We start from the raw sequence: 25,295 nt of genomic DNA on the forward strand, positions 1-25,295 counted from the left end.
CCGATGCGGGGCTCGATCCCAGGACTCCGGGACCACGACCCGAGCCGAAGGCAGAGGCTTTAACCCACTGAGCCACCCAGGTGCCCCAGAAACTTTATTTTTATCATCTTTCACTTAAGGCATTGTGCTGAGTGGGAGAAACTGAGACTGGTGAGTAAGTGGCAACGGATTTCCACCTTCAGAATGCAGAAAGTAAATTCTAAAGAATCTGCATGTACGATATAAGAGAGTCTTACCCATTAAAAAATAACATATAGGCCTTGTGGTCCAAGGAAAACGTAAGTTTGCTTTATTTTAAAACAGTAACTTCTTCAATTGGAGAAGTGGCCAAAATTCAATACTGATACAAATTCTTAGGAGGTCAAAATATGAAATTCAGGCAAATTTTCTGAATTTTTTTAAAGGCAGAATTTATAAATCAAACAATGTAATCAACAACATATGTAAAATAAGTCACAGTTCAAATTTAAGCTGAGTAACATTTGCTAATATTGAGAACACTGCACATATTTTCAATAACTTAAAAGTAAATTCTCCTCTTCCTATCTTCACTTCTTTTTACTAGATTTAAGTAAATCCAAATATTTACTTGTGGTAAGAGATTCTGGCATTAACTATGAGTTTAACAGAAATACAGAAAACCATAAAGATTATCAAGCATTCACAAATGATCAGGTATAGCAATTCCTCAGAAGCCCTCAATGAGAAAGGCTGTTCTCCACTTTCTAATAGCACCTAAGGTTTGCTGCATAATGTAATTCAACAGAACAGCACTCTGACCAATGATAAACTTATATGAAATTATTTCACCTATTCAAGGTTTCATTATAAAGCTACGGTATTTGACCAATATTAAAAATCTTAAAACTCCATTATATTGCCATTTCCATTATGTATTACCTCAGCAACAAGTTATCTTTATGATGCCATTTATTCAACTGGAAAAAAAAAAAGATGGTACATTGTGGTTTTCATCTGTTACAGATTTAATTCAATAATCTGATTTCTCACTATATGAAAACTACATTTTCTTTCTCAGTGCTGGAAAGCACTAAAGTGAAAGCAGCTTTCATAGTCCCTGACTTCCCTTTAAATGAAAGCATTATGGAATTTTCAGCAGTGAACATTATCTGGTTCCTACTTTGAACCCCATCTCCAAGGAAATGAGAGATTCTAAGGTAAAAAGTCCCGTTCAAGGCAAAAAGGTTCCAATCCTAAATATTTCACTCCAACAACCTGTGTTCCATCATTGAGTAGTAAATGATCAGTGACAACTAATGATGGTAACAGTACCTTCACTGACATCATTATTAAAATCTACATACTATTTTATATCCAAATATATGCATATAAAATATCTGCACATATAAATTAGTGTTAAAAATTAAAAACTCAACATCTACAAATGTCCTTTCTTCTGAAATCTATGTAATTGTTCTCAAGAGTAGAAACCTGAACATCCCAACTATACATTAAAAACACATATCTGAATACATGTTATGGAAAACTTCAGAACTAATCTTACCCCCCCCCCCCCAAAAAAACAAAAAAACCCCCACAAACTTAAGAGTGCTTTTGTTATTGCTGAATCTAATTAGACTTACAGGATGTCACTGAATACTAAATTCAAGTATTTACTAAATAGTGTTGATTTCTACTTGTCAAACAGCCCTAACAAACCAACAGCTGGAACAAGGATAGTTTTTCTCTGCTCACTGTCTATTAGGAAGTTGAAACATTTTCAATTAAAGCCTTCATTTTTCCTGTAGACTTCAACATGTGTGGCCCAAACTGGAAAAGAAACAAAAAAAGTATAAAGACACTGGTTCAGGTAAAAGTAATGATATACTCCCCTCCTAATCATGGATCAAAAGTCTGGGTAGGTTCTGCATGAAAAACCAAGCAATAAAACAGTAAAACCGTGAACTGAATATGACACATTAACAAGGAAAGCAAATTATTTCCTAGAAAACTATAACCATCTTAGCAAGACCATAAGCTTTAGTCCAATTTTACTTCTTTGAGTAAAAGAATGAAGTATAAGGTTTCCTTTTCTCAATGTCTAAAGAGTTTCAAAGATGCTAGAATTTCTAAGATACCTGCTTCTCTAGAATGGACAAGCACATATACCACATGACAGTAAAGGGAATGTATAAATTAATATTTGAGTTTCCATAAAATCTGCTCAATCTCCCCTATGACATGAAACATACTGCAAGGAAGGTCCACGCTGAATCTCACCCACCTCAGACTACTTTCACAAGGCCCCCTAAAGGAAAATGATCTTTACTTTTTGAATTCTCCTCCACAACATACATACTGTCCTAAGATATAAATTTTAGTATAATGAATTTCGCTTCATTATGCTTACATGGAAATCAAGCACAGCATGGAAAATTTAACACTCGTGATGCTAAGCAGTGAAGCCAAGAGTTGGCTTTTGCTTCCCTTTTTACGCTCTTAAATCTACTCGTGGGTAGGGGCTAAATCCCATAGCACATCCTTCTGAATTCTAAGGCCACAGCTCAATGTCACAAAATACAGGTGGCTCAGTAATGGAGTCAATTGCCATGCTGTACAAGGGAAGAGGTGACCTAATACTCACCAACACTGTTTCTGAGGTGGCGTCTGATGCAGGTTTGGGAATTCCTTTATCAATTTCACCTTGACTATCGCTTCGATATCGATAAGCAAATTTCTTTTTCAGAGCCTCTGCGATGAGGGCAGCTGGGTCAGTAGCATCCACCGTTTTGGGCTTTATATCCTGTTCTGACCTTAAGGAAGTGAACAGAAACCAAGGGGACATTTCAGTATGCTGGCTCCTTCCGAGAAGTCACTGTGTGCCTGCACATGCTTGATGGCACGTCTCTAGCATCACAGATCCCCAGTGAAGTTACTGACAAACATTGCGAGAAGTGAGACAGAAACCCTAGATTTAAGGCTCAGTTAAAGAACACAAAGATGCCCAAGGAACAGCTACTCAATTCAACTCAAGAGCACACACTGTGCTCTCCCTTCAGGCAATTACAGCTCCATTCTTCTCCCAAAGCCTAGTGATCACCACAGTGCATATACAACACAGCTTTACTGAACGAAGCACTGGACAATAACAAAGGCTTTACATAAAAGAACTTTAAATGCAATGGGGGAAAGACAAAGTGTAACCTAGAGATGTTTGCTAATTTCTTAGATAAGAACTAAGAATTTTTTTTAAACTAAAAACTAGAACTATTCATGGTAATCATGTTATAAAAGAATAATTCTCAAGGAGTCTAGTACTTTGTTTTACAAAACACAACAAAAATAAAGTGTGAGAGAAGGTAAATGTATTCTCACCTTTTTACTGACCGAAGTTTTACACTGTTCATATCTTTAAGGATCTCTAGCATATTTGGCATATCAGGTTTCTTTGGACTGCTCTTAACCAAAGTCTTCCCAGCACAGGCTTTTTTCTCCCTTCGCTCTTTTATCAGGTCAATAGCCGATGATGCACTTTGGTGGAGTCCTGATGGGGGAAGGGGTGGGGGAGGTGGGGGCGGCGGTGGTGGTGGTGGAATAGAGGATGGTGGTGTAGTAACAGATGTGGCAGGCTCTAAGTCACCTACAGAAATAAGGAAAAATCAATTTAATCTTGATGGTAACCGGCAAATAAAATACTTTTAACAGGGGCGCCTGGGTGGTTCAGTGGGTTAAAGCCTCTGCCTTCAGCTCAGGTCATGACCCCAGGGACTTGGGATCAAGCCCCGTGTCAGGCTCTCTGCTTAGCGGGGAGCCTGCTTCCTTCTCTCTCTCTCTGCCTGCCTCTCTGCCTACTTGTGATCTCTGTCTGTCAAATAAATAAAAAATCTTAAAAAAAAAAAATCCTTTAAAAAGAAAGAAATTCTTTTAACAGCAAAATTATGTTAAGGACTTTTGTATACCTGAAATCAATATGCTTGAAAGAAACCTCAGTTAAGGAAGTAAAGGAAGTTTCATTTACTTGGTTAGAATCTTGAATACCTGCATTTAATCCCAAACTCTCCAGATGGAAAAGTTCCACTTAACAGGGGTGTTTTTGTGATCTCAAATGTTCAAGCCTGGCTACTGCACATTCTCTAACTACTTTTAGATAAAATATAAAACAATGTGCACTGTATAAACATCTTCAACATAGTTTGACAATTCACTACTGTATTTGGAAAAACTGGTAAATTTGTGATTCATTTTAGGAATATATATATTTAAGACTTACTGGGCATTTAAAGTTTTAAGGCTTATTATTCAACAAATTTCTGAAAGAAGAAAAAGTATTACTTTTCAAAACAGTAACCAAGGTAAGAGTTAAAGTGAAACCAAAATAAGGATGTAAAAATTCATCTTTCTGCATAACTAGAGGACACAGTTGTTCACTGGTTGAACTGTATTAATTAGGGGGAGCTCAATGTAAAATTTTTACTCAAGGGTTTTTGACTGTAAATAGAACATTTAGTAACATAAATCTCCAAACTGCCTCACTACAGCAGTTTTCATAGTCTGCCAGAAGAGGGAGGTAAAGCAAAAGAGAAATGCAATTTAAAAGTTAAAAGCAAAGGCAGGACTTCTGGATTTCAAAAAGTTACATGCAAATTTCATTTAAGTAACCAATTACTTCTTAAACACTCAGTGCCCAGAGTCCATCTGCTCTCTATCTTGGCAGTACACAGGCTGGATGAGGTTTCCATGTTGGATTACATTAAACTCTAGGAGCATAAGTGGTTCAGAAGCAGAGTAACTGTCCTTATCCTTTAACCTTTAGAATTGGCTAATTCTGAATCTAGCCAGGCCTCAGGAACACCACTAGGGAAAACAACTACTACTTGCCAGTGGGTTAATGGGCTAGGATTTCAAAACTATGGTTTCTTCTCCAAAGTAACAATGCACACAAATAAAAGCACACAGTACTAAACCAGGAGTCACAGGACCTGAATTCAGTTTCTACTCTGGGCAAGAGGAAGAGAAATGACTATTAAGTAGCTACCATGTGCTAAAGGCATTGTATAAAATTTCCACATTTACTATAACAACTCCACCATATAGGTACTACTGGCCCATTTTAGAGCATAAGAGGGAGGAAGAAAGGCCTAGGACTTGCCTTACAATATGCAGGTAAGTAAACAGCACTCAACCCTGTCAGGGCTCTTTTGAGATTACTTCACGGCTGATAAAATTGGTGCCATTATCACAGACAAAAGTTTCCCAAGTGCATTCACATAGCAGCAATTAAACTGTATGAATTTCAGTACTTTCCCAAATTCATTCTCTCTGATAGCATCAAAATTGTACCAAACCAACAAAACCACTTAAACTTGACTGGGTCCTGGACTAAACCATGGAGAAGACTGATCTTGGTTTTTTAACAACCCCATGGCTATTACTTGCTAATACATTTTAAAATTAGTGGCATTCTCCTAATTTCCAGTTCACTGGTTAAATGTATGATTTACAGACCTGTAATGAGATTTTGCTGTTCTTGCAGGGTCACAATTTTGGCAATCTGAGCTCTGAGAGCAGCAAGTTCATTTTCAAGGGCACAGATCTTCTGCAATGCTTCCTCATTCGCTAGTGCTGTCTTCTGTTGAGGATCTTCTGGAGACAGGTTTGGTAAGGAAAACTGCCTGCTTGGCGGCTTCTCAAAGAAGGGAAGGTCATCCTGGAGAGGTTGCCTGGATCTGACCTCTGTCCTGCAAGAAAGAAAAAAGGATCGCTAGATCACAGGGTTTGTAAGGAAATATAAAGATCATTACCAATTAATCAGAACATGATATCTGAGAAATACTTTTCAGACTAACCTTACATAATTCCCCTCCTGTAAGTTTCAAAACAACAAAGTACTTATCAACCTGATGCAGGTACATACCAAGCCAGGTTTCTTACTGCAATCAATAATTTCTATGTAATATGCACAAACTTACACTATCAGGAGTATCACAGATTCCAACAATGTTTTTGCTAATCCACATTTTGAGTAGGTTTGAACTTAATGTTCTAAAAATGGTAAACTAGGGACGCCTGGGTGGCTCAGTTGGTTAAGCAGCTGCCTTCGGCTCAGGTCATGATCCCAGCGTCCTGGGATCGAGTCCCACATCAGGCTCTTTGCTCGGCAGGGAGCCTGCTTCTCCCTCTGCCTCTGCCTGCCATTCTGTCTGCCTGTGCTCGCTCTCTTCCCCTCTCTCTGATAGATGAATAAAATTTAAAAAAAAAAAAGGTAAACTAATTACTGGTTTCATTTGACAACAAAATCAAATGAGTAATTCAATATCCTTTTGCCAGGATCTGGGCTTCTGCATTTCAAAGTCAGTGTTTTCCACGTATGATAAAATACAACAAATTTCAAGACACAGTGTAACAATATGGCCCAAACAGCATCAGAAACTAAAAAGGAGGGACAAGAATGAACTGAACCCATGAAGTAACTACATACACAAGTCTTATTTTCACCTGGGTTTAAAGAAATTTTTTACTGGGGCACCTGAGTGGCTCAGTGGGTTAAAGCCTTTGCCTTGGGCTCAGGTCATGATCTCAAGGTCCAGGGATAGAGCCCCACATCAGGCTCTCTGCTTGGCAGGGGCCTGCTTCCCTCTCTCTCTCTCTGCCTACCTCTCTGCCTACTTGTGATCTCTAGCAAATAAATAAACAAAATCTTAAAAAAAAAAAAAAGTTTTTTTTACGATGCACTGCTCCATAGTTACAAATATAGGTCTTTTTTTTTTTTAAGATTTTATTTATTTGAGAGACAGAGACCACAAGTAGACAGATAGGCAGGCAGAGAGAGAGAGGAGGAAGCAGGCTTCCCACTGAGCACAGAGCCCAATGCGGGGCTCGATCCCAGGACCCAGGACCCTGAGATCATGACCTGAGCTGAAGGCAGAGACTTTAACCCACTGAGTCACCCAGGCGCCCCCAAATATAAGTCTTTTGAGGCTGAGAATAAAATTTAGATTTCTTTTTAACTATCAATTTATACGCTCAGCTGTTTCATCCTATTTTTCTACAACTGGGTTTTCTAGGCCTTTAAGCCCTTTGTTCTTCCAGCTTTACTGAGGTAAAACTGACAGTTGTATTTTATTTATCTAAGGTGTACAAGATGATGATCTGAGTACACACTGTGAAATAATCACCACAGTCAAGTTAATGAACATATCCCAGGCTCCCTCAGTTTCATGTGGTCATGTGACTGAGTTCCAGCTAACAAGATACAGGCAGATGTTGACAGGAGAGGACTCCGTGAGAAAGTCCTTTAATCTCTAGCCCCACCCCATTCCTTGCTCCTGAGTCTTGAGTACAAGGTGATGACTGGATTTGAGAGTCCCAGACAGCCAAAGGCTAACCTGGGCATAGAAGCCAATGCTAAGGATGGCAGAGAGCCTATCTGGGTCCCTGTGAACACTGTAGAGCCACTGTCAATTTCAGACTATCTACTCTGGATATTTTTGATTTGAGAAATAAACTTCTATCTTGTAAAAGGTACCATTATTTGGGGCTTCTCTGTTACATGTACTCAAACCTAATCCTGTTATAAAACCATCATTAAATTCTATTTTAATTTTCCTTTACCTGGATATTGGTATTTTATTTTTGCTTAACAAGTGTTATAATTCTTCATTCTACCTTGTGTTCTAAATGAAGGAATTCTTGGACCTTTAGCTTTTGGTATTCCCTGAATTCAGAAGTTTTTCTTCATTATTTAATTTTGCTTATGCTCTCTTAATTAATTTACCATACATGGAGGATGCCTGTAAACTTTTTTTCCGTAATATTATTAAATAAAAATACCTGGAGACTAAATATCTCAGTTGTCCCCAGCCTTAGCTTAACTAGCAAGAAACTTTAAAAATACTAACTTTAGGGGCGTCTGGGTGGCTCAGTCGTTAAGCATCAGCCTTCGGCTCAGGTCATGATCCCAGGGCCCTGGGATCGAGCCCTGCATTGCATCAGGAAGCCTGCCTCGCCCTCTCCCACTCCCCCTTGCTTGTGTTCCCTCTTTCGCTGTCTCTCTCTGTCAAATAAATAAATAAAATCTTTTTAAAAAAAGACTGACTTTATTAATTTTAAGTTGGGTATCTGTGGGATAAAGAAGTAGGTCTGGCTTACAAAGCTTTAATTACCATTCCACTGCTTACCTCCACACTGGGAAGAAACAGGTGATGAAATTTCTTTAAAAGTACATGAAGACTAAACAATGGTAAAAACTTCTCTAATGAATAGTACCTATATTCTGATTACATACATTAGTATGTTCTTTGAAAGATTACATACTATATAAGTTATAGATTAGATGCATGTGCTCTAATCACCTGCAATAAAATTTTAATAAGACACTGTCATTTTTTTAAAAGATTTATTTCTTTGCAAAAGGGCATGCACACACTTTGCTTTAAAAAAATGAACCCAAGGTGCGCCTGGGTGGCTCAGTGGGTTATGATCCCAGGGTCATGATCCCAAGCCCCCCGTCGGGCTCTCTGCTCAGTGGGGAGCCTGCTTCCTCCCCTCTCTCTACCTGCCTCTCTGCCTACTTGTGATCTGTCAAATAAATAAATAAATTTTTTTTTTAAAAGAACCCAAAAGAATGAATATTTTTGTATCTGGTAATAGGAAAATGAAGGTTTTCCTATTACGTATGAACACAGAAATTTCTTCAAGTCTATACTGTAACAGCAAATAAATTCTGGACCCAGAATCTATAGTGTCACTCATCAAAAAACGATGTTATAATACTTCTTATTTAAAAACTAGTAGTCACTTTATTTTTTTTTAAGTTTTATTTAAGTAATCTTGATATACAACAAGGGTGCAAACTCATGACCCCAAGTTCAAGAGTTGCATGCTCTTCCAACAGAGCCGGCCAAGTGCCCCCCTAGTTCTCACTTTAGTAGATAATACTTTCCTACTTAAATTATACACATTTCAGGATCCAAAAGTTTTAAATGATTTTAAGTTTGTCTTAAAAATGTTACCATTCAGGGGTGCCTGGGTGGCTCATTGGGTTAAAGCCTCTGCCTTCAGCTCAGGTCATGATCTCAGGGTCCTGGGATCGAGCCCTGCATCGGGCTCTCTGCTCAGCAGCGAGCCTGCTTCCATCTCTCTCTCTATCTGCCTGCCTCTCTGCCTACTTGTGATCTCTGGCTGTCAAATAAATAAATAAAGTCTTTAAAAAAAAAAGTTACCATTCAAGTAAGCTGAAGTTCAAATCCCATGAACATTTACTCTTCAATATCCAGAATTAGAACAAGATAATATGACAATTTGGATTAAGAGATCAACTAATCAACTATAAATCATGTTTGAACAGCTTACTTCAAAATATTTTCTTGCCAAAATGAATTGAGAGAATTAATGAATACTGAACAGCAACTGCAATGTTAAAAAAAAAAAAGAAGTTACTGCATCTCCCCAAAACCCCTACAGATCAGTTTTTCATTTTGATTTTCTACTGAAAATTAAGGACAAAACACTCATTATTGTTCATCTTGAAAACAAGTGTGCCAGGATAACAGGAAAAAAGTTTAGTCCTTTAGGAAAATAATTTAATAACAGTGTCAAATCATCTGTATTTTAGGTCTATCCTATTTTTATAAATTTGATGATAAAGACTTTTCATTTCCTTTGTGAAATATGTTAATAGTTATGACCATACACAGTAATTACAGTAAATGTCGAACTTTAAATGTGGATTTTTAGAAGCTGAAAAAGGAAAGTAAACCTGAAATGATTATGTCTTCTCAAAACCACAGAAAGATTTGACATTTATAGGAGCGCAAGAACCAAAAACAAAAAAAGCCAAGATGCTGTTGTGCAATATTCTTATGTATGGAAAATATTTAGATTTTATGAAATTCTCAGACATGTTCCTTCCTTTAAAAATGCATACACCCTTTCCCACAGACATGTTCTATAAGACATCTGACAAATAATTCATTCTCAGAACCAATGTGTTCTGCCATCCTTCAAAGGGCTAGTAAAAGCTACAATATAGAGGCAGAATTAAACCAAATGAAGAGGGGCACCTGGGTGGCTCAGTGGGTTAAAGCCTCTGCCTTTGGCTCGGGTCATGATCTCAGGGTCCTCAGATCGAGCCCCACATCGGGCTCTCTGCTCAGCAGGGAGCCTGCTTCCCCCCCTCTCTCTGCCTGCTTGTGATCTCTTTCTCTCTGTCAAATGAATAAATAAAATCTTAAAAAAAAAAACAAATGAAGAAAAATGATCTTTTCTAAAATTCTTATGTATAATTCTGAGAACTGTGAAAGAAACAAAGCAAATATAAAACAAAAACAACAAAAAGAAGGATCAAGTATGGATGTCCCAAAAGCAGAAGACAAATCATGATTATCTCTTAAAAACCATTTTCTGTACCCCAACTTCTTCTATAGGTGAGATTTCTACCTTTTTTGAGTTTGGCTCCCAAATGCCTTATGGCAAGCTCTGTTCAGAGTAGCACTGCACAAGAGTTTTCTAGCTCTCTTATTTCTTAAATGATATTATCAAGGGCAGCCACTTTGGGGGGTACAACTTAGATAAATACGAAGGGCTTTTTAAGCTTGCTAACCATTTCAAAGAAAATTCTAAATTAAACATAACGCACCTCTGAAGTCCTTTCTATCACACAGTTAATGAAACATCAAAATCTGAGTTCATGTTAAGTTAGCCATTGCCCTATGAAAGATGATATTCCTAGGATGATTGTTACTAATTCTCCAACACCTTTTCAGTTTAGAGAATAGCCCAGAAAGATAAAAATATACTCTCTTGTCAATGGGACCCAGGGAGGGGGTTAAAGCAGCAATTTAGTTCCCTGAAAACAAAGTCTCTTTCCAAAGTGCATAAGTAGCTGAATAGACAACTGAACCAGGAAATTATTTCCAGAGGCAAGTAATCCATTAAAGGATCTATAGTAGGGAGTAAGGCAGGACTTTTGTAAGGCTACAGACCCAGATGACCATTTCTTTTTTTTTTTTTTTTTAAGATTTTATTTATTTATTTGACAGAGAGAGATCACAAGTAGACAGAGAGGCAGGCAGAGAGAGAGAGAGCTCCCCGCCGAGCAGAGAGCCCGATGCAGGACTCGATCCCAGGATCCTGAGATCATGACCTGAGCCGAAGGCAGGGGCTCAACCCACTGAGCCACCCAGGCGCCCCCCAGATGACCATTTCATTAGCTGTTTTAGACTCTGTTCCTATTTTGGCATTTTAAAAGCTGGACCTTCCTAAAAGTGATTATTTAATAACATTAAATCCATGTATTTAATGCAGTACTGACTGTAGCATCTTATTGATGTATATTATCAATTAACATCTAGTGTCAATTAATTAAAATTAAAATAGGAATGAGTAACAACTGCTTTTTGCTATGCTGTGAATAGGAAACAGTTTTGCTCCAGTCTACAAAGGTTCCTGGTCTACCCTCACATCTGTGGAGCTGTGGCAAACCAGCCAGCTTGCATGATGAGTCATCTCCTTTGGAATCTTAATCAAGGTCCTCCTCTATGAGGTCAGAGTTCCTCCCCAACACTCCTTGAACAACGCATTCCATTCTATACTCACACTGAAATTTGAAAAATTAAACTGGATATCTTTGGTCAAATCCTCAATCTCATTTTGCTATCCTTATATTGCAGATTTTTATAAATATGTTCATCTTGGTCATTAGATTATAATCAGTCTGGTAAGCAAAGGGGCTACCTTTAATACTTTCAAGTCTTATGAACCTATAAATTTGCATTTGCTGCATACTCATTTTGATATGTATGTGGCACTCAGAATCAAGAAGGTACAATTAGATTAATATAAACAACAGATATTGAACTTGAAATATTCCAATATTCCTTAAATAATATTCTTCTACTCCAAAAGCTACCAAATACTTGATGACAATATGTTGTCTACTAAGAAGCCACAGAGATTACAGTCTTTAAATTTCATCACACATAATACAAATGCTATGCTGTGTACATATCTAAAGATACACATTCTCCTTAGGCTACTATTATGAAAGAAAACAAATGGATTATTATTTTTTTAAGATTTTATTTATTTATTTGACAGACAGAAATCACAAATAGAGAGGCAGGCAGAGAGTGAGAGAGGGAAGCAGGCTCCCTGCTGAGCAGAGAGCCTGATGCAGGGCTCGATCCCAGGACCCTGGGATCATGACCTGAGCCGAAGGCAGAGGCTTTAACCCACTGAGCCACCCAGGCGCCCCAAATGGATTATCTTAAAACAAGACTGTCAGTTATATTGATCCTTTCAATGAATCTCAATGCTTCTTATAATTCTTTCCAATTCTGAGGCCATTCTGCTAATTCAAAAGGAAATGAAAATGTGTATAGAAGAGAAAAAAATGAGGCCTTTACTCTGCCTGCTACAGTGCTAAGTTGTGATAAGTTCTTTTATGTTATCTTCTAAAATTCTCAAGACAGGTTTTTTTTTTTTTTTTTAAGATTTTATTTCTCTGACAGAGAGAGACAGAGCACCAACAGGGGGAGAGGCAGAGGGAGAGGGGGAAGGAGAAGCAGGCTCCACACTGAGCAGGGAGCCCAATGCCATGCAGGTTCTATCCCAGGAGCCTGGGATCATGAGCCAAGGCAAAGGCAGACACTTAACCAACTGAGCCACCCAGGTGCCCCTCAACACAAGTATTAATTCTTCTAATAGTAAGAAAAAAAAAAACAAGTTCTGTGCATTTGAAAAAAATCATTTGTACAATAACTATGAAGGGCTCTTATATAGCTATTTTCCCAGAGAAAATACTGTGACAGTTTAATGGTTAATAGAAATGTCATTAACAGGGGTGCCTGGGTGGCTCAGTGGGTTAAGCCTCTACTTTCGGTTCAGCTCATGATCCCAGGGTCCTGGGATCGAGCCCCGCATTGGGCTCTCTGCTCAGCGGGAAGCCCGCTTTCTCCTCTCTCTCTGCCTGCCTCTCTGCCTACTTGTGATCAAATAAATCAATAAAATATTTTTTAAAGAAATGTCATTAACATAAATTTGAAGGGAGAAAGAAGAAACAAGTATCTCGAATAGCTCTGGCTTTCAAACAAATACAAATATGAGAGGCAAAGAAACACCCAAACTGAAATATACAAGTTCTTGAATCTACTCTCATTCATATGGTCTTTAAGATTTAAGTTACAAGGGACAGGCTGGCTCAGTTGGTGGAGCGTATGACTCTTGATCTTGGGGTAGTAAGTTTAAGCCCCACACAGGGTATAGAGATTACCTAAAAATTAAATCTTTTTTTAAAAGAAAAGATTTAAGTTATGCTTTAAAAATTTTTTTTTAATTTTTTTATTATTTATTTGACAGATCACAAGTAGGCAGAGAGGCAGGCAGAGAGAGAGGAGGAAGCGGGCTCCCCGATGAGCAGGGAGCCTGATGCGGGGCTCGATCCCAGGCCCCTGGGATCATGACCTGAGCCAAAGGCAGAGGCTTTAACCCACTGAGCCACCCAGGCGCCCCTAAAAAAAATTTTTTATTACATAATTTTCATCTATAATTTGTCAAAAATCAATACAAAGGGCAATATAGCACCATACTCAAAAGAAAAAGTCTGTCCAATTTTCCTAATCATGTAGGCCGTATCACTAACCCTGTAACCATGGCCATCGGCACTACACCACCTTTGCAACTCCCTCCCTCTAGAGCACCATTCAAATCCAGCTGGGTTTCCTCTGTTTCTTTCTTATTGTGTTCAAGTTCAGATTACCTTTACCTACAGTACTTCCAGGTACCTTTTCAAAGACCCTTTAGCCAATTATTTTCAACATCACAGGCCAAATCCATTATTCAGATCCATTATGCCAATTCAGTTACTATTATCACAATCCCCATTAATAGCTACCCCATGTCATATCCTCTACAAACATGACATTTTTGTTAAAAGTCCTTTAGAGACTTCTCTTTCTGGGAGGATGGAGCAGACTAGTTTTCCCTATTCTTCCTCTAACTAAAACTAAAACCCCTAGACATTATACATAAAACAAATGTAGATGACTGAAAGCTTGGGAAGAAAGAATGAATGGGACTTTGGGATTCAAAAAAACAATGTAGGAGTGAGTGCCCCAATTTTTTCTTTTGCTTCATATATCCCAGACTGGTTGCTGGAGTAATGGGTGACCCAGAAATGTCAGCAGATGCAGGGGAAAAAAGCCCAACAAAAGCCTGCTCTCCCAGCCAAAGGACCAAGAAAAGGGTAGGCTCCCAAGAGAAAGAAAGCTATATAAAAGCTATAAAGCTATATATATAAAAGCATATATATATAGCTATATAAAAGCTATATAAAAATAACTGCTCTAGGAGCACCTGGGTCGCTCAGTTAAGTGTCTGCCTTTGGCTCAGGTCATGATCCCAGGGTTCTAGACTTGAGCCCTGCATCAGGTTCCCTACTCAGAAGGGAGTCTGCTTCTCCCTCTTCCTCCCACTTGTGTTCTTTCTCTAATAAATTAATAAAACCTTTTAAAATAATAGTAACAGAGGCACCTGGGTGGCTCAGTGGGTTAAAGCCTCTGCCTTTGGCTCAGGTCATGATCCCAGGGTCCTGGGATCGAGCCCTGCATCGGACTCTCTGCTCAGCAGGGAGCCTGCTTCCTCCTCTCTCTCTCTGCCTGCCTCTTTGCCTATTTGTGATCTCTGTCAAATAAATAAATAAAATCTTTGAAAATTAAAAAAATAATAATAATAAAAAATTTAAAAATAGTAATAAAATAACTGCTCTACTCCAAACATCACAGAAAGCACTGTGGTCCCACCTTATCATGCAACAAAGGCTAACTCCCATCCTTACTAGGCTGTAAAAGCGGTACCTCATACTCTGCAGGATGCTGTCACAGAAAGTAGGGAGAAGGAATGTCACAAGGGCATCCTCCCCTCATAGTATAGTGGAGATAATGTGGGGAGCCTCAAATTACACCCCATTCAGCAATAATGAGGCACTCACATCTGCCTGCTGGGATGGTGTCACAAGAGGCCTTGTGGAGAGCTGGAGCTCCCAACAACACCCTCAGGGGTGAATGGAGGCATAATGGGGAACCTGGATTTCTACTCCCACCTGGCAGAAGTAAGGTGGTACCTACTCTTTCCCAGCCAGAGTGCTATTAGTGAAAAACAGCTGTAGAACAGGTTTAGATCTAGAAAATATCTAGGTTTCAATCAAAAATCACTCTTTGTATAAACAAAGAAACCTAAAGAACATAAAATGAATGAAAAAGACAACAGATGGCAACTCTGAGAAGATAAAGATGTTAAACTATGACATAAAGAAGCTATGATAAAAAGGTTACAATGAGCACTTATCAGCACTCCTGAAACAAACAGTCTCCTGAAACAAAGTCTCAGCAAAGCAAAAGAAAATATAAAGGAGAACCAAATAACAATTTTAGAACTAAAAAGTAAAATAACTGAAAACACAGTGGATAGGATCAAAAACAATGGTGAAGACAGAGGAAAGCATCAGTGAATCTGGAGACAGAACAAGAAAAAATTAACCAATTTGAAAAGCAAAGAGCAAACAGACTAGGAAAAAATGAACAGTCTCAGTAACCTGTATGACTATAAAAGATCTAATATTTGGTTTATCAGGGTCCCAGAAGAAAAGGAGAAAAGGGGCCAGGCTGAAAAAGTACTTAAAGAAATAATGGGCAGGGACGCCTGGGTGGCTCAGTCGGTTAAGCCGCTGCCTTCAGCTTGGGGCATGATCCCAGAGTCTAGGGATCCAGTCCCACATCGGGCTCCTTGCTCAGCAGGGAGCCTGCTTCTCTCTCTGCCTCTGCCTGCCACTCTGCCTGCTCATGTTCTCTCTCTCTCTCTGACAAATAAATAAAGTCTTAAAAAAAAAAGAAAGAAAGAAAGAAAGAAAAAGAAATAATGGGGCAGACAACTTAAAGAAAATATTTACGGAAATAATGACAAAAGACATAAACTTGGAAATTCAAGAAACTGAGTGAACCCCAAACAGGATAAACACAAAGAAATAAATGCCAAGAAACACCTTACTCAAAGTTCTGAAAATCAAAGACAAAGGAAAAATTTTTAAAGCAACTAGAAAGAAAGGGTACCCTACCTATAGGGGAAAACCTCTTTGAATGACAAAGGACTTCTCACCTGAACATGAAGGCTTCCAGAAACTGGCACATTTTTCAAGTGCTAAAAGAAAATAACTGTGAACTCATAACCTCATATCCAGCAAATATATCCCTCAAAATTGGGGAAATCAAGGATTCTCAAATGAAAGGAAAAAAAAAAAAAACTAAAAAACAAAAAAAAGAGCAAGCACACCCAACCTAAAAGAATAGCTGAAGGAGCTCTCTAAACAGAAAGAAAGCGGGGCGCCTGGGTGGCTCAGTGGGTTAAGCCGCTGCCTTCGGCTCAGGTCATGATCTCAGGGTCCTGGGATCGAGTCCCGCATCGGGCTCTCTGCTCAGCAGGGAGCCTGCTTCCTCCTCTCTCTCTGACTGCCTCTCTGCCTACTTGTAATCTCTCTCTGTCAAATAAATAAATCTTTAAAAAAAAAAAAAACCAAAATCAGTATCTCTTTAAAAAAAAAAAAAAAAAAGAAAGAAAGCAATATAAGTAGAAACCGCATCAGTCAGAAAGAAAAACACAGCAAATGTGGGTAAACAGACTTATTTTCTTCTCTTTCTAAATTATGTTTTCTAAATTATGTTTGATTATTGAAGGAAATATACTGTATGATGTGATTCTAAATGTTTGCACAGGAAACCTAAAATTATAAACATGGGAGGGCACAGGGACATAAAGGAGAAGACCAACTGGTAAAATAACAATACCAGCAGAACATGGTAAGTTAGGTATATACAATGTAATACTTAGATCAACCACCAAAAGAGCTTTACAAGGAGACACACTTAAAAACAGATAAATCAAAAATGGATTCCAAAAAAATGTTTAAGTACTCCACAGAAAAGTATAAAAAAAGGGACCCGAAGAGAAAAAAAGTAGACTTATATTCTAACATAAAAATTACATAAACATAAATGGCTTTTTTTTTTAAAGATTTTATTTATTTATTTGACAGCGAGAGATCACAAGTAGGCAGAGAGGCAGGCAGAGAGAGAGGAAGGGAAGCAGGCTCCCTGCTGAGCAGAGAGCCCGATGTGGGGCTCGATCCCAGGACCCTGAGATCATGACCTGAGCCAAAGGCAGAGGCTTAACCCACTGAGCCACCCAAGCGCCCCCATAAATGGCTTTTATATATACCAATTAAAAGAGAGATTGGAAGAGTGGATTAAAAAATTATGACCCTGATATCTCAAGGTCCTGTGATCGAGTCCCACATTGGGCTCTCTGCTCAGCAGGTAGCCTACTTCCCTCTCTCTCTCTCTCTCTCTCTGCCTGCCTCTCCATCTACTTGTGATCTCTGTCAAATAAATAAATAAAATCTTAAAAAAAAAAAAAATTATGACCCAACAGCATGCTGTCTGCAAGAAACTCGCTTCAAATGTAATGACACAGACAGGGTATACAAACAGAAAAAGAAAATGATCTGAAATAGAGAGGGACATTAAATAACAGTGAAATGATAAGACATAGCATTTCTAATGTGTACTCACCAAACACACTTCAGAATATGCTTTTTTCAAAAACCAAAAACTATTAAAACAGAAAAGAGACACACACACACACCCACAAACACCCCCTTTTCAACAACTGTAAGAACAATGAGGAAGGATAGAAAAAAATTCAACAACGGGATCTATTTGACATTTACAGGGTATGCCATGCATAATATACTTCTTTTTCTCAAGTAACCAGAGAATATAAACAAAAATGGCCCATATCTGGGACCACCGAAATAAAAATTCAACAAATCTAAAATGGAAGTATACAGCATGTGTTCTCTGGCCACAATGGAGTAACAGCAAAATTTCCAAGTATCTGGAAACCGAACAAACTTTAAAATTATTCATAGATCAAAGAAGACATCTCAAGGGAAATTTAAAAGAAAATACAGTGAACGGATTTTTTAAAATATACTGAATATACTGAAACTTGTAGGGTGCAGCTAAAGCAATGCTGAAAGGGAGATTTATAGCACTAAAATGGTTTTACAGTAGTCTCCCCTTATCCATGGGGAAATATGTTCCAAGACCTCCATGTAAGCCTGAAACTTTGGAGAGTACTGGATGTTATATATAGTATGTTCTTGCCTATACATATATATCAATGATAAAATTGAATAAGTTAGACACAGTAAAACAGTAAAAATAACTAATAATAAAACAGAACAATTGTAACAATGTGCTGTAATAAAAGTTACATGAATGTTATCTTGCTCAAAATGTCTTATTGTGAGGCATGTGGGTGGCTCAGTGGGTTAAAGTCTCAGCCTTCGGCTCAGGTTATGATCCCAGGGTCCTGGGATTGAGCTTTCTGCTCAGCAGGGAGCTTGCTTCCCCCACCCCTGCCTGCCTCTCTGCTTACTTGTGATCTCTGTCAAATAAACAAATAAAATACTTTAAAAAAAAATGTCTTACTATACTGTACTTACCCTTATTGTGGTAACAGATGATAAAATGCCTACATGATAAGATGAAGTGAGGTAAATGTAGAATTAATGCAGAATTATGCTGTTACTGACATTCTGACAATATGTCAGAAGGAGGATCATCTGCTTCTAGACCATAGTTGACTGTAGGTAACTGAAATTGTGGAAAGTGAAACTGCAGATACGGGGGGACTACTGTATTAGAAAAAAGGAAAAGCCTCAAATTAATAAAGTAAGCTCCCACTTTAAAAACCTAGAAAAATAAGAGCAAAACAAACTCAAAACAACCAGAAGAAAATAGAAGAAATCAACAAAATTGAAAACAGAAAAATGAAAAGAGATTCTTTGAAAAGATGAATGAACTTTGAAAAGATGAAAAGAACTGACAAGTTAAAAAAAAAGAGAAGGTACAAATTAACTAGTATCAAGAATGAAACCGAGGATACAACTACACACCTTGTAAACATCAACAGGATAAGGAAATGCTATGGATAATACCACACACATAAATCTGACCACTCAAATGAAATGGACCAATTCCCTGAGAGGCACAACCAAGATTTCACCCAAATGAAACTGATAGAACAGTTCTGTAACCTGGAGAAAAACGAATTCATAATTTTAAAATACACCAAAAACAAATCTCCAGGCCCAGATTTCACTGGAGAAAACTACAAAATATAAATCAAAGGAGCACACTTAAACATAAAGCAGAACTATTGTCCCAACAAAACTGAGAAATCAAACAGGCTATGCCAATCCTGTCCTACACGGTAACAGATAATGAAAGAAATCATGCAAAATGGATCAGTTCAAGCCATAAGGCACATTCATGAGGGTTTCTTCCATTATAAGACAGGGATATATAGACATGTTACCAGAACAAATGAAGAATCAGGAAAATATTGAAAGTTTTACACATATGCCTCAAATTCACTGGATGGGGCATACTGAAAGTAACAAAAGGACAGAAAAGAAAGACTCTGGATTGCTGTGAATTCCGGGGAGAGTCATGAGGAGAGACTGGCTACTTCAGGACTCCTCAAGGAGTAAATGAACTGGACATTGAAAATTTGTTTACTGGGGCACCTGGGTGGCTCAGTGGGTTAAGCATCTGCCTTCAGCTCAGGTCATGATCCCAGGGTCCTGGAATCGAGTCCCATCTCGGGCTCCCTGCTGAGCAGGGAGCCTGCTTCTTCCTCTGCCCCTCACCCCACTCTAGCTCTCTCTCTCTCTCAAATAAATAAATGAAATATTTTTTAAAAAGAAAAGGTGGGGCCAGCTTGGGGCCACCTGAAAAGCTCAGATGAATCACAACATAAATTTCCAAAAGGCCGTGAATTTAAATAACCCCTTAAACTAAATTAAGCAATGTGAGGTTCTCTGTGACAGTGGAATATTTGTCCCTTCACCATGTCATTATAATGTGCCTATTTTCTTGTATCACCCTAGGCTCCATGCTGTTTTTGTTAATATCACTGAATATATAAAAACACTGATTGAGGATAGCAGAGTAGCTAAATGCCTTTAAAGTTCTCTAGTTGTCTTTATTTTTCTCTTATGACAATGTCCTTTTTTACTTTGATCGTTCACAGAAGTGTGAAAGCGCTTGTCTTAAAAGTTCATGGCATTCCTTTGTAGAAATGAAGTAGCTTCTGTCTTTAACCAGTGATGATTTCAGACAGAAAAAAAGGGGGGCGGGGCATGGAACACCAGTTTACCATCTCCGTGATTTTTTTTCAGACACATAATGCTTTCTTCAGACCCTGTTTAAGATTTGCCAAAAGCAGTGGAAATAGACTGTTTCTCTCAATAAGTTAACATTTTGTTTCTTTTCATTTGTCTTAACCTAACTTGCAATCTGTACTCAAAAGAAAAATAATTTTCCACAGGAAATAAATATTCTTTATGGTAGTTTACTCTTTATACTATTAATGGCCCGTGCTGTACAGAAGGTGGTGTCTGGGAGGGAAAACTTCCCATCATTCCTCCTCATTCTTTTGGTTGGTCTAATAATTGAAGGACAGATTTTAAAAAAGAGTGAGAGAGAACCTGCAGACTGCAGTTCTTACACTGACAGCAAAAGCATGACCCATAAAACAAAAAAATTGCTAAATTGGACATTAGCAAAATTAAAAGCTTTCGCTTTGGGAAAGACTATTAAGTAGATGAACAGACAAGCTTTCACTTGTCCCCATATATGTGGGAGAAAGGTTTACAAACTACGTATCTGACAAGGACTCGTATCTAAAATAAATAAAGAACTCTTGGAGTGAACTCCAATTAGAAAATGGGGATAAGACATGAAGAGAACACTGTATCCAAAAGGATAATAAAGATGGCAGATAAACTCTTGAAAAGATGTTCAACATCATTAGCCATTAAGAAAACACAAATGAAAACCACAATGATATACACAACTTCAAAACTACCAGATTGGCAAGAAAAGAAAAAAGAATGACAACACCAAAGACTAGTGAGGCTGGACCTGGATAAGCCACACATTACTAGTAGGAATGTAATTGTCAGTTTCTTAAAACGTAAACATGCAACTATAGTTGACTGAGATGATCCGCCAATTGCACTTACAGGCATTCATCCCAGAGAAATAAAAATTTATATTCACTCAAAATCTGGTTCACCAATGTTCATAGCAACTTTATTGACTTTTATCAATGTCAAATCCTGCTTGTAGTATTGTACCAATTTTGCTGGATGCTGCCACTGGAAAAAAATTAGGTAAAGAGTACTGGAAAAAAATAGGTAAAGAGTACAGGAAATACAGAAAAGTCTCTGTAAAATTTCTTACAACTATATATGAAGAATCTACTACTATCTCAAGATAAAAAGTTTAAAAAAATAAAATGAACATCTTTAAAAAGAAAGGCTCTTTACCTGCTAATCCTGCAATACCTGGTCTCTGTTCATCTATAGCTATGTCCTCACTTCTACTTGTCATTCAAATCAAATTCCTTCTTTGCTATTGGATTACTTGATTCTTATTTTATCCAGCTAAAACCATTCAAATGAAATTACTCTTGCTAAAGTCAATGACAATCTTCCAACTGCAAAACAAAATTGAAACTTGCTCGTTTTTTTTAATTTACCTACCCTAGTATTTGACACTCATAATTAGTTCTCCCTTCCATGAAACCTTCCTACCTCTGCTGGTTGTCCTTCCTCAGCTTTACTGTCCTCTCCTCTGAGAAGCCTTGCCAAACCTCTCTCATCCCACAGGGACCTTCTGTATTTACTTAACTTTATAGTACTGACTTCCTTTTTAATCTCCTCTAGCACAAGAAATATTCCTGGAAATCAGTGTCTTGTTTTATCTCTGTATCTTTGAGGCCTAATAAGAATGAAGAGTTGAAATATGCTGCACGACTGTTCATTAGACTGAAGCATAGTCAATAATTCGTTCAGACTCTTTCAAATAAATGGAAGCATCTAACTCTTACACAGTCTGTCCTTTGAAACAAAACTCATCTTGACTTAACTTTTAGGAAGCATTCTCCAGTAATTATACCAATTCCCTACTAAGAATCACAAGTTCCTCTGCCCCAATAAAACCTCTGCCCCCCCAAAATAAAAATTACTTACCTAAACACATTTATGATAGTTCCTTTTCGTTTAATATTAAACTCCTGAAGGGCAGGCAATTCTATGATTCATAGAGACTTAAGACAGTTATATGTCTCTAGGAACTCTACAAATACTGAGTCTTTAAAATGAACAGAAAATAAGACTGCTTAAGAAAAACAATGGGCTTAGTTACCAGAGATCAAATTACTAAAAGGAAATACTGCAAATATATCACCTTTTAAAATAATAAATACTGCATCCCAGCTGATAGCCTTCCAGACTAACCTTTGTCTTGTTGAACATTCTCCTTCTTCTTTGGCTACCCATCCAACATCAGCAAAAGACACCACTGCATCTTCTCCTAGATGGTTTGGGCTCCATTCTGTTGTAGGGCTGGTAAGCTGTAAGTTATAAGGAAAGTTCTTTGGTACCAAGATGTCAGAATAAAACTTAATCACCTAAAAGAAAATCATCAGCTCTGGTGTTACAACCACATGGACAGTTTCTATATTTACATTGAAGGTCCCCACAAAATGGACCATTAGTTATGTCATACAGTTGCCTAGGAATGTATAACATTCTCTGAATTATAATAAAAATGGGTATTATATAGATCTGCTGTTAAAATGCTGAAAAAATATTTTTTAAAAATCCTTAAATCATGAATTTTTAAATAAAAGTATTAACTGTAAAAAACAAAAAATACTAATTGCACTAAGACAGAATCCCCTAGTTAATCTTAACCACAAAAATGAGAATATTCTGAAATTCTTGAAGTTCTTGAATTTACTTTAAAAAAAGGAAAGATAATTTAATTAAATTAAATTTGTCTTTTTGTAAGTACAATGCCAATGAATATAATTTTAAAATTAAGTTACCAGATTAATACTTCCTAAAAATAAGTAACAGTAAGCTTTAAATAAATGAGACAATGCAGACTTTGTAATTGAAGAAAAGTTAAAAAGGCCAAAGAGATTTACTTATTAATGCTTTTATCAAAAATGTTCTCAAGGGGCGCCTGGGTGGCTCAGTTGGTTAACCATCTATCTGCCTTTGGCTCAGGTCAAGATCCCGTGGTCTTGGGATAGAGCCCTGTTGGCCTCCCTGCTCAGCAGGGAGTCTGTTTTTCCTTCTTCCTCTGCCCCTTCCCCTTGCTTCATGCTGTCTCTCAAATAAATAAACAAACAAAATTAAAAAAAAAAAATTCTGCTGTAACCCATGCTCTGTTTAAATCCTTTAATACTGTCACTGTCAGATCAAACTTTTGGAAGCTACACTTAAATGTAATGCTTTTTCCTCAAAGACAAAATATACCTTGCAAACACATTAATACTGAAAGAGTTAAAAATCAAAATGTCTTTAATATTATGAATAAAATTTTAATTGAACATACTCGCTGCTGGTATGCACTAGCATACCAGCATTCTGAAATAACTACCTAACATTATCAACCTAGTAAAGTAGCATTAGAAAACTGACATTTTAATAACATACTAAAAATATCAAGTATTTAAAATGCCTGGGTGGCTCAGTGGGTTAAGGGCTCTCTGCCTTCGGCTCAGGTCATGATCTCAGGGTCCTGGGATCGAGTCCCGCATCAGGCTCTCTGCTCAGCAGGGAGCCTGCTTCCCCCTCTCTCTCTCTGCCTGCCTCTTTGCCTACCTGTGATCTCTGTCTATCAAATAAAATCTTTTTTATAAAATGCCTTAAATTATGGCTTTTGGGGAGGACAAGATACAGGCAACAGGAAAAGGGTAAGCTTTAAAAGGGTAAATATTCAAGAATCTAATCCTGGGCAAAAAACAAACAAAAAATAATAATGATAATGAATTAAGATGAAAAGCCTTTCAAAATACAAATGTTTTAAAGCATGTAGTGGAATAACTGTGGCCATAAGAAAGGGAAAAAAAAAGGAGTAAACTCCTCAGGAAGTACACTGTCAAAAGATATGATCAAAGAAAAATCAGTAAGATTTTTCTACTTTTCCCCCTTATATTTTAGAAATTCATCCAAATAAGTCAATAAACACACAGATATTCAGTCAATCTTATATAACTGAAATTAACGGGGCATCACATCTCCTCTCAAGACACAGAGAAATCCGGTAAGATTATTTCCATCTGTTACTGAAAACACAATAATGTATTAATATTCCCATAACATTGTAATAGGGAGAGTCCCAAGTGGGTTACATGGAGATCCCTGAACAAAAAGGGCCCCCAGTCCCATGGAAGTTCCTAGAACATACAGTATTTAATGGGCTGTTTGTAAAAGTGAAAGATCAAAAAAGTAAAACGTGAATGGTACCTTCCTAAGGTGCTAGACTTTATGAAGATCAATCTGATTGTAACTATTCTAAAAAATCTTATTGCAATACAGTTCTAGTTTGTAGGAAGTGAGGTATATTAAAACAAAGCTAAGTTTTGACCCTTCTTCCTTTCCCACAAAAGTTACAAAAATTGAAATTTTCTTCCTAGATATTTCTGCTTACAAATGGAAGCAAAATGGTACTTTTATAAAAATACTTAAAAATAGAAAAGTTAACCTATTTTGTGACAGCTTTTCAGAGTATTTATAACACAATTAAGGATTAAACAATGCAGCTCAATTTTACATATGTAGTTGCTTTCTGCATAAACTTTAAAAAAAAAAAACCACAAACCAAAACTTTCCATGGATTTAGTAATATGTAACATGTGCTCAATGAGATGAAAATGTTGATGATACTGTTGATCATATCTGTATCATTTCTAATGGACATCCTACCCCACAAAACAAGGTCATCTTAGTATTTAAGTCATTTATCTACATTAAACAATGATTTATGCCTTTAAAAAAAAGTCTAACAAAGTCTCTGAGGAAACCAAACTCATTGAAAAGACAAGATAAAAGTGAAAAATAACAACACTAATCTTTTTTTAAAAAGGCATTTCAGTTGCTGCTGAAACGTACACTGAATAACAAGCATGGAATGGGAAGGACAATTCACTCAGTAAAATACTAGTTAAGGAGACACCAGTGCAGGCAAGGGGGCTGATGGCATGGAATTGTTGGAAGGATGATTTAGATGCCAGTACTGACATGCATGGATGACCTAAGGGAAGTTTGAAAAAGACAAAACCAACTTACTAAAAATTCCAGCAAGGTCCTGTCTTACCATAGCTACTGTTAGTAGGGGGGAAAAAAAACAATGAAGAGA

At 37.5% G+C, this 25,295-nt stretch overlaps 1 protein-coding gene across 4 annotated transcripts in view; it reads right to left on the reverse strand.

The window, feature by feature from the left end:
- Positions 1-266: 266 nt before the first annotated feature.
- MTFR1 (mitochondrial fission regulator 1) overlaps positions 267-25,295 on the reverse strand; it is a 55,962-nt gene continuing 30,933 nt past the window's right edge. For all 4 annotated transcript variants that reach the window (XM_045075735.1, XM_004772952.3, XM_004772953.3 and 1 more), the window contains 5 exons: positions 22,382-22,497; positions 5,467-5,699; positions 3,337-3,601; positions 2,606-2,774; positions 267-1,791 (listed from right to left, as the gene is read on the reverse strand). In XM_045075735.1, the coding sequence (XP_044931670.1) occupies positions 1,723-1,791; positions 2,606-2,774; positions 3,337-3,601; positions 5,467-5,699; positions 22,382-22,497 (852 nt within the window). In that variant the 3' untranslated portion in view covers positions 267-1,722. The remainder of the gene's footprint in view (positions 1,792-2,605; positions 2,775-3,336; positions 3,602-5,466; positions 5,700-22,381; positions 22,498-25,295) is intronic.

Source organism: Mustela putorius, unplaced genomic scaffold, assembly GCF_011764305.1.
Source record: "Mustela putorius furo isolate JIRA1106 unplaced genomic scaffold, ASM1176430v1.1 tig00000151_pilon_pilon_pilon, whole genome shotgun sequence".
Taxonomy (NCBI): domain Eukaryota; kingdom Metazoa; phylum Chordata; class Mammalia; order Carnivora; family Mustelidae; genus Mustela; species Mustela putorius.